General features: G+C 40.5%; 1 protein-coding gene across 1 annotated transcript in view; it reads left to right on the forward strand.

Annotated features, from left to right (window-relative positions):
* LOC115376898 (butyrophilin subfamily 3 member A2-like) overlaps positions 1-15,441 on the forward strand; it is a gene marked incomplete at its 3' end in the record, with an annotated part of 28,832 nt that extends 13,391 nt beyond the window's left edge. The window contains exons 2-3 of the mRNA XM_030076726.1: positions 8,585-8,926; positions 15,242-15,441. Coding sequence (XP_029932586.1) covers positions 8,585-8,926; positions 15,242-15,441 — 542 coding nt within the window. The remainder of the gene's footprint in view (positions 1-8,584; positions 8,927-15,241) is intronic.
* Positions 15,442-17,638: the final 2,197 nt, after the last annotated feature.

Below are 17,638 nucleotides of genomic sequence, written 5' to 3' on the forward strand. Positions count from 1 at the left end.
GACTTCTCTTTTATTTCTCTGTATGTGTGGACTTTGGCCATGCAGTTAACTCTTCATGACTGTGAGACGAGGAGCAGGTAGGCATGTTGGACTTTTTTTCTTTAAAATTTAGTCATTATTTATATTTTTAATCTATTGTAGCCATGCTTCGCCAAACATTTCACCAAAAGAAAATCTTAATTGCTTCCAGTGGTGTATTTCTTAGAGTATCTGGTTTTCAGTCGCAGGTTTTGAGTCTCTTCTCAACAACAAATAGCCTTTCATGCTTTTATGAGTAACTTATGTGGCACCGTAGTGTATGTAATTAAATTTATCAATCCAAATTTCAACAGCACTAACTGCGTTTTAAAGCAGCCTGTAATACATATTCTTACACAAGCTTAATACAGGCCTAATATATCTATTTTCTAGCACTAAGTGTGACACTATTGATTCTCCTGCCGAGCGTATTTAAAAGAAAAGGAGACCTACAGGAGGCAGTGATGCAGGTCCGACCCACAGGTCCGTCCAAGTTGAGTCTCAGGTTGACAGCAGCAACGAGGGAGGTCAGAGGTCAAGGGACCCCGAGTTTTTCCCTGCTATAATTTTGCGTAAATTTGAAGTGATATTTAGCCGCCTTGCCAACAACTTGTCCGGTTAAACCAGCCGTGTGAGTGAAGGACTGACCAACAGGGGGAGATATTTAACAGGTTATATTCATTGTTCAACGGTGGCGACAGTTTGACTTGATTTGAGAGGAATTGAACTCCATAAGGCATATCAGTGGTTTAAACAATGTCCTCATTAAAAATAAAGACACAAGGATCAGGATGTTTTCTGGTGTGAAACTAAAAGACAAACCAAATGAGCAAAAACCCTCTACAGACCAAGGCAGCAGAGAGACCATGAGGTACGAGATTTGGGCTCAGTTCATGAAATTGTGATATTTTTAAATATTTCTCCCAAGTGCTCGATGGACTCTTTGCAGAGGATGTACACTGGTTTTCTCCAAATCTAATTGCATGATTTAATTCCAAAATGCAGTATTTTGTTTCCTTGATTTCAGGCCAATGAGTGTTGCAACAGACTGCAATGAATGGAAAAAAAAAGAATGATTAAATGAATGAATGAGTGAATGATTTTATTTTGATGGGTTAACCTCTTAACTCTCCTCAGTTTGAATAATTTTGTTGTTTCGCACTGTTCTCCCTGTTCAGTGCTCACCTTGTTTTTGACTACTTGCGGAGAATTTTTTGAATTTTGATTGGAGGGATTTTATTTTTCCGTGCCACGTGTTCTTGTTCATGAATTGCCTTGTAAAAACAAATTTATTTGAGTTTTCAGAATGCGAGGATGATTCACCTGAAGGACGGCCTGTCCCTTCAATCTGGGCTCAGTGTCTTGGTTTTCCGTCACACTGTTGTCGCTCTTCTTCTAACACACTCCTGTGCAGGTAAATAACACACAGAAAACATCAGTAATACCTTTTACAGGTACAACATCATTATTAGGCTTTAGATCTATTGCCATCCAAGTAAAAAGTGCAGTGATGTTAAGAGACGACATGAAGCATACTGACATTTTAAGTACATATTTATTTGTATTTATGAATCTTTGTGTGACTGATGTGATGTTTAGTGTGTGTGTGTGTATGTGGTACGGTGAATTTCCACACCAAGACAATGAAAACTAATTGAACTGAAGTGAAAATGAGAGTTTGTAGACAAAAACAGCTGCGTACACTGAATCAGTTCAGTCAGTTCTCATTGCGGGAAATGAAAAACAACATTTCTCCTCAGGTCAGTCTCAAGTGATTGGTTCTCCTCAGCCAATAGTGGCGATAATTGGTGATGACATCATCTTGCCGAGCCACCTGGAACCTGCTGCGGACACTGTTGGCATGACAGTGGAGTGGGCGAGACCCGACCTGGAGCCCAGATTTGTGTATCTGTGGCGTGACGGTCATGAACTTCTGGTTCATCAAAACCCAACATATGAGGGCAGAACGTCTCTGTTCAGGGACAAACTAAAGGATGGAGACGTTTCTCTAAAACTCTCTAAAGTGAAAATCTCTGATGAGGGAAGATACAGATGCTTCATCCCTTCACTTGGAAGAGACACTTTCGTCAATCTTGTTGTTGGTAAGTGCTCATATGTTCACTCTGTTTAGGCTAACTACAGCCACTCACACTGGGTGCTGATCAGTACAGACAAATCACTGATGGGAATCTTTCATCTCCCTCCTCATCAGGTGCTGCCTCCTCTCCTGTCATCATCATGACCAATATCAGCAGTGGAGTGGTTTTAGAGTGTGAAAGTAAAGGCTGGTACCCAGAGCCTGAGCTGTTTTGGCTGGACGCTGAGGGAAAGCTCCTCTCTGCTGGAGCTCCAGAGACAGTCAGAGGTCCTGATGGCCTCTATACTGTCAGCAGCAGAGTGACTGTGGAGAAGAGCCACAGCAACAGCTTCACCTGCAGGGTTCAGCAGCTCAGCATCAACCAGAGCAGGGACACACACATCCACGTTCCAGGTCAGAGGGGTTTTCTGAACTCACAATATGACACTTTTAGTTTCAAACAGCTGAAGTCTACTTTTATATATATATACACTTGGTTAAAGGGTTTAGGCAACAAATTGAAAACTGGAGACGGTCTCGTGCATGGAATGTCTACCTGGAAACGAGAATTGAACTCGGGTCTCATGCATGAAGGACCTGTGTCTTACACACCTGCCATCCACAGGTTGAAGGGCTCCCTTGTTGCTGGAAAAAGCCCTGGGAGTGAGAATGGGCTAGAATGTCACGATGTTCTGTGTTTTATCTTTTCAGACGATTTCTTCACGGATACCTGTAGCTTTCATGTGGTTTACATCACCACTGGCTTGGCTGTTGTCTTCATGTGTACTTCATGTGTAGCCATTGTCTGTCTTGTATGGAAATGCAGACGTGACACACTCAGTAAGTCACAAATTAATTATTATTCTCCTTTCATAACGTGAGGTTTCTCCTACAGATTGTTCATATGGTCACAGGGATATAAAAGGTGTCATTTCAGGCTGTGTGTTCACTGTCTCCTGCTTTTCTTTGCACACAGAGGCCAGGAACCACCACATGGATCAAACTGACCAGAGAGAAGAAGAGATGATAATATCTATATTTAATAACCCAGAACTTCAGTGTGTAATGGAAAAAGATCTGGCTCTGAAAAATGTGAAACTTGAGGAAGAGCTACAGAATAAAGAGAGTGAACAGAAACGTTGGGAAGAGCAGTGTGATAAACTGATTAGACAGAAGAGGGACTTGGAGAAGCAGATGGAGCAACTGAAATTACAACTGGAGAAGGAAGAGAGACGGAGACATGCGAGTGAGATGAGGCTTCGGGAAACTGTAGAGGCTGCTGACAAAAAGGAAAATGAGTACAAGAGGGTTCTGGGGATCGGCCAGGCAGAATTTGAGATACAGCCACAGTCGACAAATCACAGCGGCTTCTCGAGGCAGGAGAGAGCAGAGAACCAGAGGGCAGATTCTTTTTACTTGCGAAACAACCTGCCCAAGCCCCTACCGAGGCGCTTTAGTAAGCCAGAAAATGTCCAGAGCAGACAGCGCCCTTTGACAACGCGCAGGCCTGACTTTGGTGATGATAGTAAGAAGCTACAGTTCTCTGACATGGAAAACAGAAACAACAGGGATGGGGAAAATATGCATCCTCCATTGTGGTCCAGCTCAACGGTGACCAATCATGTGGTCCAGCCCGATGGTCACGGGTGGACAAATCGGCATTCTTTGAGGAACTACAGGCATTGCGTAGGTGATGATGCCCGCAATAAGATACAGTACTCTGACCTGGATGATAGAAACAACAGGCCTGGGGAAAATATGCCTGTGGTCCAGCCTGATGGTCACGGGTGGACCAATCAGCGTTCTTCGGGAGTCTACAGGCATAATCATTGTGCCCAAGCTTACGCCCCTGCAGTCCATCCAGTGAACCCACGATGGTCCCATGTAAACAGTTTCAGGTGTCCAGCAGAAGCACCAGCTGTAGACATGCAGATACCCCATGCACATGGACCTGTAGGCAGAAAAGAGCAGGCTCTCCAGAGTGAAGAGAGGCAAGGAAGAGTTGCACAGGGGCAAGTAAAACGGAATACCCATCATCATCCCGTACGCACGGTCCCGCAACCGAGCCAAATTGAGACTACAGAGCTGTAGCCCTGTTTTTTGGGGATCAGCGACCACAACCCCAGATCAGACGCATTGATTGTAGTGGGTGAACTGTTCAAAGACCTGAGAATCTGCCGCAGACACTCAAGAGACATCTAGCAGGATGAATATGAGAGCAGTGACGAGCTACAGCTAATGAGAGTGAAAGAAAGAAGATGACAACACATATCCTTGTATTTTTCGTAGTTCATTTGTCACTGCAAATCAGCACATGAAAAAACTTGAATTGCTTGCTTCTTATAGACGTCCAGTTTTGGAAGAAAAAAAAAATCCTGTGTCACTTCTCCTGTGTGTTTTCATGACAAAAACAGACAGATTTAGTCAACATTGTCTCCAGTGAAAGATACTGTAATCGTGACTTCAACCCATGACGACTTCAAGATTACCAATTCATCGCTTTTCATTGACTTTGTATTGTATGAAGGAGCCTCTGTGGCTTCTGATGGTCTTTACCTCAAAACTAATGGTAAGTTCGCTTCACGCATGGTATGGCTTGATTCAGCAGAAGACGCTGAGCTTTTTGGCGATACATATTTGCAGGTTCAGTTTGAATTAACAGTGTGCTTTAAGCTCCTGTCCCAGTTTTTAGGTTTACTTTTATTTTATTTTATTTTTTTAGGTTTTTATGTGTTTTTAGCACTACTTTTAGTATTTTTTATTATCTTTGATGTGTCTTTGTCTTGTCGTGATACTGTATGGGCTTGGGGGAACAATATTTCGTTTTTTATAATAATAAGAGATAAAAAGAAGAAATCTTGAATCTTGAATTGCAGACGTGAATCACGAAAAACAAGCTTACTTTTTGATTAAAATTCTGTTCCAGTGATTATGTATTGAACCGCTAGAGCAAGCGACCCTTCCCTGACCTAATACAGATTATTGACAGTTCATCCAAATCAGCATATCATCCTTCAAGTATCAATTTGTATGAGTTGTAAAAGCATTAAATCCAAGACAAACAGTTTAATATCTTGGTCACATTGTCAAGGAAGGCACAGTAAGGTCATCAGACCATTGTGGTGGCAGTGCAGTGAACTGGTTTTCAGGGTCGATCAGTTCTCTACAGGACTTAAATGTAGATTTTCTTTACAAAAACATTAGAGCAAACATTGTGCACCAACATGCTGACATACATGCGGACGACAAAGTGCAGAGAAACCAGTCCAAACGTCATCTGTCTCTTCCTCTCTCTGTTCTCTCTGTTTCTGCTGCTGTCTGTCGGTCTCTCTGTACCTCTTACGGCCACACTCATCACCTTAAATGGTTTCATGTGGGATTATAATTCTGATTACACATGCTCATGTTACTGATGTTGAGATGCATTTGTTGTGTACTTTTTCGAGATCTTTAAAAAATTAGTAACTGTTATAAAATGACAATGACAAGTTTCCATAGTTTCTGTCATCCGTAACTAACATTTACAACTCCAGGATGTCCAGGTGATACAGGCGTCAACTAACAGGCCTGTGTCCCTTTTCCCCTCCGAGCCTCACTCACCACACTGTGTTGATGATCACACTGAGATTTACTGAATGTCAGCAGATTCAAGTTTATAATGTTCAGTTTGTGTTCACATTGTGTAAATTTAACTCTGTGTTTATTACCGAGGTTGTAGTTTGCAGAGTTCTTGCACTGCACTACTTAATATTGAGAGGTGTTTCCAATTTTTTGTCCCCCGTATTTACATACAATAAATGGGGGCAGAATATTGGAAACACCTCTCAATAAAATGCAGTCCAGTCCAACAGCAGCACTAACTATGAGCTTAATGTCAAACATAGAAGTGAATGAACACCTCTGTTACTGTGACAACAAGACAAACTGAGCATTATAGGCAGCAGGAGAGGAAACTTTCTGGCACAACAGCTGAATTAGATTAGATTAGTCTGTACAGGTGGAGCTGATAAAGTGGAGAATACTGAACGCTGAAGGCAGTTCCGGGTTTATAGATGCACTGAATTACCATGATGCCTTTGTTGAATAATTTCTTTGATTATTTTTGTTTACTGATTTGGAATATTTATTTTGTACATGAAAAAAAAAAAAAAAATACATGTTTGTATTCATACGTGAAAACAATAAACGGTTGAACGACTACTGCATCCCTGTGTTTGAATGTGCAACCCAGACCAGATGCTCTTCTGTGATTTTCCATAGTTTCTTCAGTAATTTTACTTTTCCTCCAGTACATTGTTGCAGTTCAGATTTCATAGGCTTTCTTTCAGCATCAGAAACTGGACCGTCATGAACGCATTTCCAGTTAAAAGAATCTTATTTGAAGTTTGTTGTAGCACTACATGGAGAAGACAGCATAAAGTTATTGTTTTAAAGAAGTAATTCACAACTTTTACCTTGAGTACATCTCACATGAGCAACTTTTTACTGGTAGATTTTTTTTTTTTTTTTTTTTGCTGGAGTACTTCTATTTCAGCTTTCAAAATAAAAGAATGTTTCCATATAATCCAGTGGGTCAAACCTTATTGTTAATATAGATGAACAGCCTAATTGATAATTTGTGACATAACCACATAGAGACACAGTTATAATGTTATTAATATTGTGTAAAATTTAAATAGACATGCTCATTACTCTTGGCTTGGCACCACCTGGTGCAGCTGGAGATTAAAGTTCAGTTTTTATTTTTTTTATCATAGTTTTTATTTGAGGACTTTGACCTTGCAGCGCATTGTCCTCTGAGAGGTCGTTCTGCAAGACGTGAAAGAGGTATGTAAGATATTTTTAAAAATACAGTATATTAAATTATCTATACTGCTGCAATGCTTTGCTTCACATTTCAGTAAATGAAAATCTTTATTGACAACAGCGGGCTGTTTTTCCTCTTTTTTCTTCTTGGTTTTTGTTGAGTAAAACTGTCCTCCGTGACTGCAGGAAGTCCTCGCTGAACAGCTATTTTTGTCAATGCAACTTTTCATACATTTATAAGAGACTTAGTGCACGCACATTTGGCACATTTGGCACATATGGCACATATGAGATGTAATAATTTGATCTGCTGAATTCTCAACTGCGTTTAAATCACTTTTCAAACAGTAAGTCTGAGCATTTTAGTGCAAAGGCGAACAGTTTCAGAGCGTTAAACTTTCACATCAAACTTTATTCATTTATTTCATTTATTTATGTGATTTATGCAAATGTGAGGTTTAAAATAGATCACTAAAGACCGAGCTGCAGAGCGGTTGTACAGTTTGTCTGAACAAGGAAATGAGAGTGAAGGAGGAGCCAGCAGAAGAGGTTGTTGTTAAGTTACCATGGTTCATTACTCAGAGAGGCTTTACAAGGGCAATAACTGAGGTCCATTGTTTTGAACTAAAAGTAAACTAAAACTAAAACCAAGTGTGGAAAAAAAAAAAACTTAAGGAAATTAAAATAAATTTAAAAAAGACTTCAGAAAAAAAACATGGAAACTGGTTAAAATGATATTGTGTATTTGAAGAAATAGAAAAAAGAGAAACTAAAACTGAGACTGAGACTGATAAAAACTGAACTAAAACTGAACAATAAAAAAAATAAAATAAAATAAAATAAACTGATAAGAGTGAACCCATTCTGGAAACCAACTGAAACTAAACTGAATTGAATTGTCCTTAATTTGATTATTGATGAATTTATGCCTGACTATTTCACTCTGCTTCATTCCTCAGTATTTGGTGGTATTATTATTGTTGTTGTTATTATAAAATATAATTTAAAAAGCCTTTTTTCTTCCAGGTGTTCTTGTAGATAAATCCCATTGTAGAAGTTTTCAGAGCTCAGCGATGTCCCACCTGAAGGACGGCCTGTCCCGACTCAGTGTCTCGGTTTTCCATCACACTGTTGTCGCTCTCCTTCTAACACACACCTGTGCAGGTAAATGACACACTGAAAACTTCAGCAGTGCCTCAGAGTTTACAAAAACACTGTAAAAGATTGTGATTAGGCTTTAGATCTAATGTTGTTTGGGTGAATAAGTGACATTAACTTCTTTGTGCCCTCTTTTAGGACCATTACGGTCATGTTCCTCTGTGATGTTCTGTAGTTTCTTCAGTAACTTTACTTTTCTTCCAGTACACTGTTGCAGTATAGATCTCATAGGCTCTGTTTCAGCATCAGAAACTGGACCGTCATGAACACATTTCCAGTTAAATGAGTCTTATCTGAAGTTTGTTGTAGCACTAGGAGGAGAAAATAACATTTAATGAAGAAAACATTTTCGGTGGCAGATTTGTCTCCATGAAATGTTTGTTTAATAACTCAAACACTAAGCTGCAATGTTCCAGCTTAAAGTACAAGAATGTCACATGTTCATGTTCATTTATGTTTGCAGTAGATGCACAGAAAATGCAGCAGCCATTAGAAGACAGTCCGTTTATTGTTATTTCTCCTCAGGTCAGTCTCAGCTGATTGGTCCACCTCGGCCAATATTGGCAATAGTTGGTGATGACATCATCTTGCCAAGCCACCTGGACCCTGCTGTGGACGCTTTTGGCATCACAGTGGAGTGGGCGAGACCCGACCTGAAGCCCAGGTTCGTCCACGTGTGGCGTGACGGTGTGAACCTTCTGATTAATCAAAACCCGTCCTACATTGGAAGAACGTCTCTGTTCATGGACAAACTGAAGAACGGAGACGTATCTCTGAAACTCTCTAAAGTGAAACTCTCTGATGAGGGAAAATACAGATGCTTCATCCCTTCACTTGGAAGAGACACTATCATCCAGCTTGTTGTTGGTAAGTGCTCGTATGTTCACTCTTCTCAGGCTAACTGCAGCCACTCACAGTGGGTGCTGATCAATACAGACAAATCATTGATGGGGATCCCTCCTCCTCTCCCTCCATCAGGTGCTGCCTCCTCTCCTGTCATCAACGTGACCAAAAGCAGCAGTGGAGTGGTTTTAGAGTGTGAAAGTAAAGGCTGGTACCCAGAGCCTGAGCTGTTTTGGCTGGATGCTGAGGGAAAGCTCCTCTCTGCTGGAGCTCCAGAGACAGTCAGAGGTCCTGATGGCCTCTATACTGTCAGCAGCAGAGTGACTGTGGAGAAGAGCCACAGCAACAGCTTCACCTGCAGGGTTCAGCAGAGCAAAATACAGCAAACCAGGGAGACACAGATTCAAGTTCCCGGTTAGAAACAATTTATAAAATGTAAAATGGGTTCTCTATTAGCTTGAAGCATGCTTTAATTTTATATTAATGTCATGTTGTTCTGTTTTGTCATTTCAGATTATTTCTTCGTGGATATATGTGACCATTCCGCTCTCTATGTCGCCATTGTCTTTAATGTCATCTTTGTCTTCATGAGTATTTTGGCTGTTGTCTTTGTTTTGTGTAAACGGAGACAAAACAAAATCAGTAAGTCAAAAAAGTTTTTTTCTTCTTTGTTCTTACTGTCATACAGTACATTCCTCATACAGATATAATGACAGGGTTCTTCATGTAATATAGAAAAACAAGGTTTATAAGGTGCTTTACAGCAACAAAACATCAGGAGGCATGAAAGTGTTAATCATAAAAACAATAAGAGCAATAGCACCATCAATAAAACAAAGGTGAAATGTAGGGCACTGAATCAGCCATCTGCTATTGGCTGGTAGTCGGTGCCAGGCACTGGCGCCGGAAGAGGGCGGGGCCGGGGGGAGGCCCACTTTTTAAGTGACGAACCACCATATCCCCACAAATGCCCCTATATTACAACACTTGTGGTAAAAATGAAGTTTCTTTCCTTCATTCCCGTCCACACTGAGACAAATTCCTCTATATTGGAACATTTACGGTAAAATTACGTTTCAGTCTGTGGTCCACCAGAGGTAAAATAAAGCAGACAACAGCGAGTCAACACACTTGGGCTGAATCTCAACGTCCCCCCTGAGCCCTGAACCCTCCCAGACTCACCTGACATGTCACATTATGTGTGACGAGGACATGACTGATGAATAAACTCGGTGTGTAATACAGGATATGCTTGCTTTTCTCTGATTTCATGTGTTTCTCATGTAACATCTTAAATCCTTGTTAATGTAGTGTTTCTTTGTATATTGAGGCAGACATGACAACTTATTTTTTTTCTTGTAACCTTAACGTTGGGGTTGGTTGCTCCTTCCATGCTTGTTTGTTTACTGCTCCTATATGTTCTTCTTTTTCCATTTTATTGATTTAATATTGATATAATTTGAATGCTTTCACGTTTCACGTAACAACACAATGAATGTGTGTTCTGGTCTCTTTCCCCTCTTTCCATTTGTATACAGAGAGTAAGAAGCATGGAGATGAAACTGACCAGAGAGAAGAAGAAGAAAAAGAAAAGACCGAATCTCTGAGCAGAAACTCAGAACTTCAGGTTCTGATGGAGAGAAGAGACAGAGAGCAGCTTGAGGCAGAGAGGGATAAAAATGCCAAACCTGGGGAAGAGCTGCAGAAGAAAGAGAACGAACAGAAACATTGGAGAGAGGAGTGTGAGAAACTGGAGGAAGAGCAGAGGGAAGTGACAGAGCAACTCAGACAACAGCTGGAGGAGAGGGAGGAGAACGAGAGGAGGCTCAGAGAAACTGCTCAGAGAGAAAAAGAAGAAAAGAAAGCATCTATGAGAGAGTCAGAGAGAGTCAGAGAGCAGCTCAATAAAGAAAACAGACTCTTGAAAGCAGAGTTGGATAAATCGAAGAAGCAGCAGAGGAAACTAGAGAACCAGACAGAGCAACTCAGACAGCAACCGGAGGAAGCAGAGAGACAGAGGGATGAGAAGGAGAGGAGGCTCAGAGAAACTGTAAAGCAGAAAGAAGGTGTTGGGATAAATGAGATAAATGAGTTTGAGAGAGATACCAAGGAAGAACTTGTGAAACAACAGCAGACAGAACCGAGTACCTCAGAGTCGGTGCATACAAGAGACTACAACGCTCAGATCAAGAAAACGAATCAGGTACAGACGTTGGTCAGTGACTATGAGAAGAAGATGACACTGAAAAACCCGACACAGTCGACTGATGTCGCGTGCTCATTTTCTAATGACCCTCAAAAACATCTGACATCATCTCTACGGAGAGATTATGGGAAACAACAACACAACCCAACCAATCAGTCTCCTCTGATGAGCTCCAGCAGTGGCTCAGGTGATGGTGACACTGGGAGGCAGCAGGACACTGAAATGGGAAACAGAAACAACAGGACAAAGGATTGCTCATACATCCAACAGTACTCTCATAAGTTTCAGAGCGACCCAATGGCTTCACAACAATCCCATGTTAGCACATTCATTTTTCCAGCAGGAGCAGCGGCTGCAGGCCTCCACAATTCCCAGTCAAACAGACCAACTGGAAGAGTAACCAAAGATCTCCCTGGTGAAGAAAGACACAGGAGAACCGCAGCAGGGCAAATAGAGAGAGATACCCACACTGACTCTGTAAGCAGGACATGGCAAGGTCATAAAGAGTCCACAAAACCCCCAGGACAGAGGCAGATGACTAGGTATGACCTATGCAAACCCACGATGCAACAGCAAATACAGGAGGATAACAATAATCCTCCTGTAAGCAGGACAAGCCAAGGTCATGAAGAAACCACAGGAACCCGAGATCATAAAAACTCTGTTTATATGCAACACAAAGAAAATACACAACATGATTTGCAAAATTAAGAGAAGTCTAACGTGGGGAAACCACAGTCACAGAGTTCATAATGTGCAGTGATGTGATAGGGACAAGGAATGACAGTGGAGCTACAGCCAATGAGAGCTCAAGACAGCGAGACAGGAAAACCTGGGGGAGGAGTCACAAAACAATCTGTAACCATAACAGATGCAAAATAATTTCTTTGTCTTTTTTTTATATATATTATTGAGTCACTTATTGTGTTTTTTTTTTTTTTTTTTTCACAAGAAAATGACAGAATGACTGATTAACTGTGTTGCCTGTTGAGTGTGCTGTGATTTTTCCTTAGTGAAAATTTGCATTATCAATGTGTCATATGTGCAAGGTATTTTCATATTATTTTGTGTGTAAAAATAATCCCAATACTGAGACCACTGCAAATCAATAAATACGATTCATCACGTCTGTCCTGGAAACTTTTCTTTAGAAACTTTTCTTCTTCAATTTCAACTTCTTCAGTTTTGCATTGTGCATTTTGAAAGTGTTCATTTCTCTCTCCAAAATAAAAGCCCCTGCTCTTCTTCTTCCTTGGTTTGCAAAAGAAATATTATTATTGCTGATGATTTTTGGCTGCTGTAGTTTTTTAAATGAGTAATCAGTTCCTTAGCAACAGCCACACGTCTAAACTAAATTTCTTTACATGTAGCTCACAAACACAGGTTGTGAATGCTAATTAAATAAGCATCTTAATGATTTGTAATAGTTTTAATACAGGCTATAACACAGATACAATCACATTACTGGACCAAAAAGTACTACCTGAATGATGGAGGCTCAGCTAAAGATAAAAAACAGACAAGAAAACAAACTGACATGAAGTTTTATTTGTTTTTATTTGAATACTTTCACAATTCTCCTGCAGTCTATTTTTTTGTGCATGTTAATGTAATCTAATCTGCAGCACAGGCAGCAGAGAACACACATTACTACCTAATAACTAACCAGGAGGGTTAATATGATTTCTTTTATTACTTTTTATTTGGGGACTTTGGCCGTGCAGCAAACTGTCCTCTGACTCTGAGAGACGTGCAGCAGGTATGTGAGCTTTAATAAAAAATATATATATATTCAATTATCTAGTGCACTCAAACTCCTGAACAGTGTATGAAATGTAATAGTTTGTCACATAATAACTTTACTGATCGCATTGAGTGTAATAATTTAATCAATAAAAATTTCGGTTGGTGTTAGCTTCACCTTTCTGAACTGTACAGCTAACTGATCTTGGCAGCTTCAAAATACATTTTAATGTCAAAACAGCGCTGAAGGTTAAAACTTCACCCAGTTGTTCCAGTTTATTATTATTACACAGAGCAAACACACAGAGAAATATGCATTATTAAACAATTTTACAGGGTTAACTTTGATTCTTTTCAATTAAACCTTGTTTAGTTTTCCACTTGATAAATCATATTATTTTTTTCTATGTATATAAATGTAACATACTTTCACTGGTTTGTGGTCACTGAATATGGTAATTAAGATAAACGCAACATATAGATTGATATAAAAATAAACATTTTACACTGCTAAAAATGCACACTGTTTTACATGAGATCAAATGCAAAACAATTCAATAATAAGGAAAACAATATTCTGACTAGCATTATATTGACAGTATAAAGTAGTAGTTGTTGTAAATAATATTTCATAACAGCTTTATTGTTTCCAGCCTGTTTTCTTCAGCCTCGGCGGCCATTTTGCCTCCCAGAGGAACATGAAGTGGAGTGTGTGCCGCTGCTTTGGACTCTGTGTGTTTCTTATCCTCACACTCCCAGTTTGCTCAGGTAAACTGGACCAGTTCAGACCTGAAGGAGCAGCGGTGAGGTGTCTCTGTGCCGCTGAGACAAAACTAATGTTTTCTGGTGGCTCAGTGCTCAGATATAAAACGCACATGTGCAGCAACCTCGATGTGGGACTAGTTCTTATGACTTTTTAAAATCAATATAAGACTGTTATGTCCATGTGTATGGTGCAGCGTGGTCACTCTCTCCATGCTCTGCTGCTGACTAATGTCCAAAACATCCATTGGCTTGTAAGGTCACACCTGTCCTGGTTGACAGTGTCAATAAAGTCTGTTAAAATCAGAGCTGTTACACTATAAATCAGATGAATCAACACTGCAAAAACTCAAAATCTTACCAAGATTATTTGTCTTATTTCAAGTCAAAAATGTCTTATTACTAGTCAAAATATCTCATTACACTTAAAATAAGACATGATCACCTCAGAAGTAACTTGTTTTTAGACAATTGTCTCTTGTTTCAAGTGAAAATTTGCTTGAAACAAGTGAAAATTTGCTTGTTTCATTGGCAAAATTTGTTTCTTGTTTCTAGCTAATTTTCACTTATTTCAAGTGAATTTTCACTTTTTCTACTGGCAAATTTTTGCCAATGAAACAAGCAAATTTTCACTTGAAACAAGTGAAAATTGTCTAAAAACAAGTTACTTCTGAGGTGATCATGTCTTATTTTAAGTTTAATGAGATATTTTGACTAGAAATAAGACATTTTTGACTTGAAATAAGACAAATAATCTTGGTAAGATTTTGCGTTTTTGCAGTGAATTTATTCATGATGAATCCAAACTGAGACCGGAACATGAGTCTACCATCATAGTGAGTTTATATAGGTATATATCAATAAAACAAAACAACCACTGAGAACTGAAGTAGATGTGATCAAAATGAACTTCTATTATGACTGAAGGCAACATGTTATAAGGCAGAGAATGTCTGCTCACTAATAATTCAGCTGTGTCATTTGTTGTCATCCTTATGATGAATTTTGATGGAGGATGATGAGCAGTCAGGCCGGTCATCTCTTCCTCAAAGAATTTTTAGACTATTGCTTTAATTAAATTGGACAAGTTATAAACTGTGTTCCCATTATCTCTCTGTTGCTGTGTTCGTTCCTCCAGGACAGTCTGTAGTGATTGGATCACCTCAGCCAATAGTAGCATTAACTGGTGATGATGTCATTCTGCCGTGTCGCCTTGAACCAGTCATCAGAGACTTTTCTGGGACAGTGGAGTGGACCAGACAAGGCCTGGACCCAGAGTTTGTCCATGTTCACCAAAGTGGTCGTCTGGTGATTCAGACCCAAAATCCTCTGTATAAGTACAGGACCGTCCTGTTTGTGGATGAGCTGAAGAACGGAAATGTCTCTCTGAAACTCTTCAGAGTGACAATCTCTGATGAGGGGAGATACAGATGCTTCATTCCCTTGATACAGAGAGAAGCCTTCATCCAGCTCAATGTTGGTGAGTCAGTCAGTGCGTGTTGTGAAGGATCTGAAGTGCAATAAAAGCGTCATGGTTTGAGAAATTGTACTGAACAATCCCTCTACTGTATTGTGGCTTTTATGACACCCATTACAGAGAAATCCCTCCTCCTCTCCCTCCTCATCAGGTGCTGCCTCCTCTCCTGTCATCAACGTGAGCAAAAGCAGCAGTGGAGTGGTTTTAGAGTGTGAAAGTAAAGGCTGGTACCCAGAGCCTGAGCTGTTTTGGCTGGACGCTGAGGGAAAGCTCCTCTGTGCTGGAGCTTCAGAGACAGTCAGAGGTCCTGATGGCCTCTATACTGTCAGCAGCAGAGTGACTGTGGAGAAGAGCCACAGCAACAGCTTCACCTGCAGGGTTCAGCAGCTCAGCATCAACCAGAGCAGGGACACACACATCCACGTCCCAGGTCAGAAATGATTTATAAAATGTAAAATGGGTTCTCTATTAGCTTGAAACAGCCAATGTTTCATTTTATATAAATGTCATGTTGTTCTGTTTTGTCATTTCAGATTATTTTTTCGTGGATAAAAGTGACAGTCCTGCTCTCTACGTCTCCATTGTCTTTGCTCTCATCTTTGTCTTCATGTGTATCTTTGCTGTTGTCTTTGGTTTGTGTAAACGGAGACGAAACAAAATCAGTAAGTCACAAAAGTTTTTTTCTTCTTTTTTCGGTGTGTAATACAGGATATGGTTGCTTTTCTCTGATTTCATGTGTTTTTTAGGTAACATATTAAATCCTTGTTAATGTAGCATTTCTTTGTAGATTGAGGCAGACATGAAAAATTCTTTTTTTTCTTGTAACCTTAACGCTAACATTGGCTGCTCCTTCATGCTTGTTTGTTTACTGCTCTTCTATGTTCTTCTTTTTCCCATTTTCTTGTTTTATTTTATGTATTTTCTTTCAGGCTTCCCGTGGCTTTTTTGCATTTCACGTCACAACACCATGACTTTGTTCCTGTCTCTTTTCTCTGTTTCTGTTTGCACGCAGAGAGCAAAAAGGATGAAGATGAAACTGACCAGAGAGAAGAAGAAGCAAAGAGCAAATCTCTGAGCAGAAACACAGAACTTCAGGTTCTGATGGAGAGAGGAAGAGACGGAGAGCAGCTTGAGGCAGAAAGGGATAAAAATGGCAAACTTGAGGAAGAGCTGCAGAAGAAAGAGATTGAACAGAAACACTGGAGAGAGGAGTGTGAGAAACTGAAGGAAGAGCTGAGGGACGTGACAGAGCAACTCAGACAGCAGCTGGAGGAGGCAGAGAGACAGAGAGACGAGAACGAGAGGAGGCTCAGAGAAACTGCTCAGAGAGAAAAAGAAGAAAAGATGAGAGAGACAGAAAGAGTTAGAGAGCATCTTCTGGTAGAAATTAAAGAAAAGAGACTCTTGAAAGCAGAGTTGGATGATTCGAAGTGGCAGCAGAGGAAACTGGAGAACCAGACAGAGCAGCTCAGACAGCAGCTGGAAGAAGCAGAGAGACAGAGGGACGAGAACGAGAGGAGGCTCAGAGAAACTGTAAAGCAGAAAGAAGGTGTTGAGATAAATGAGATAAATGAATTTGTGAGAAAGACTAAAGAAGAGCTTGCAAAGCGACAGCAGAAAGAACTCAGTTCCACACCATGGGTGCATGCAAGAGACTACAACGCTCAAATCCAGATACTGAAGCAGATACAGACGTTGGTGAGTGACTTTGAGAGGAAGATGACACTGAAAAACCCGACACAGCCGACTCCTGTCACATGTTCATTTTCTGATGGCTCTCAAAAACATCTGACATCATCTCTACAGAGGGATTATGGGAAACAACAACACAACCCAACCAATCAGCCTCCTCTGATGAGCTACAGGAGTGGTTCAGGTGATGGTGACACTGGGAGGCTGTAGGGCACTGAACTGGGAAACAAAAACAACAGGACAGTGGACTGCACACAAACCCAGTTGTATGGTCTTATGTTGCAGACCAACCAAATGGCCTCACAACAATCCAGTGTTCATCAACTCACTTTTCCAGCAGGAGCAGCGGCTGCACCTCCACACTTCCCAGGCAAACAGACCAACTGGAAGAGTTAGTAAGATTCTCCCTCATGAAGAAAGACACAAGAGAGTTGCAGTGGGGCAAAAAGAGAGAGATACCTACACTGACTCTTTAAGCAGGGCACAGCAAGGTCATAAAGAGTCCACAAAACTCCCAGGACAGAGGCAGATCACCAAGAATGAACTATACAAAGACATGATGCATCAGCAAATACAGGAGGATAACCTCCTGTAAGCAGAACAAGCCAAGGTCATGAAGAATCTGAACCCTAGATCATAAAAACTCTGTCTATGTGCAGCACAAAGAAACTACACAACATGATGCGTATAATTAAGAGAAGTTCTGAGGGAACAACAGACACAGAGTTCATAATGTGCAGTGACGTGACAGGGACAAGGAATGACAGCAGTGTGGAGCTACAGCCAATGAGAGCACAAGACAGCGAGACAGAAAAACCTGGGGGAGGAGTCATAAAACAATCTGTAATCATAACAC

Source organism: Myripristis murdjan, chromosome 18 (genome assembly GCF_902150065.1).
Source record: "Myripristis murdjan chromosome 18, fMyrMur1.1, whole genome shotgun sequence".
Taxonomy (NCBI): domain Eukaryota; kingdom Metazoa; phylum Chordata; class Actinopteri; order Holocentriformes; family Holocentridae; genus Myripristis; species Myripristis murdjan.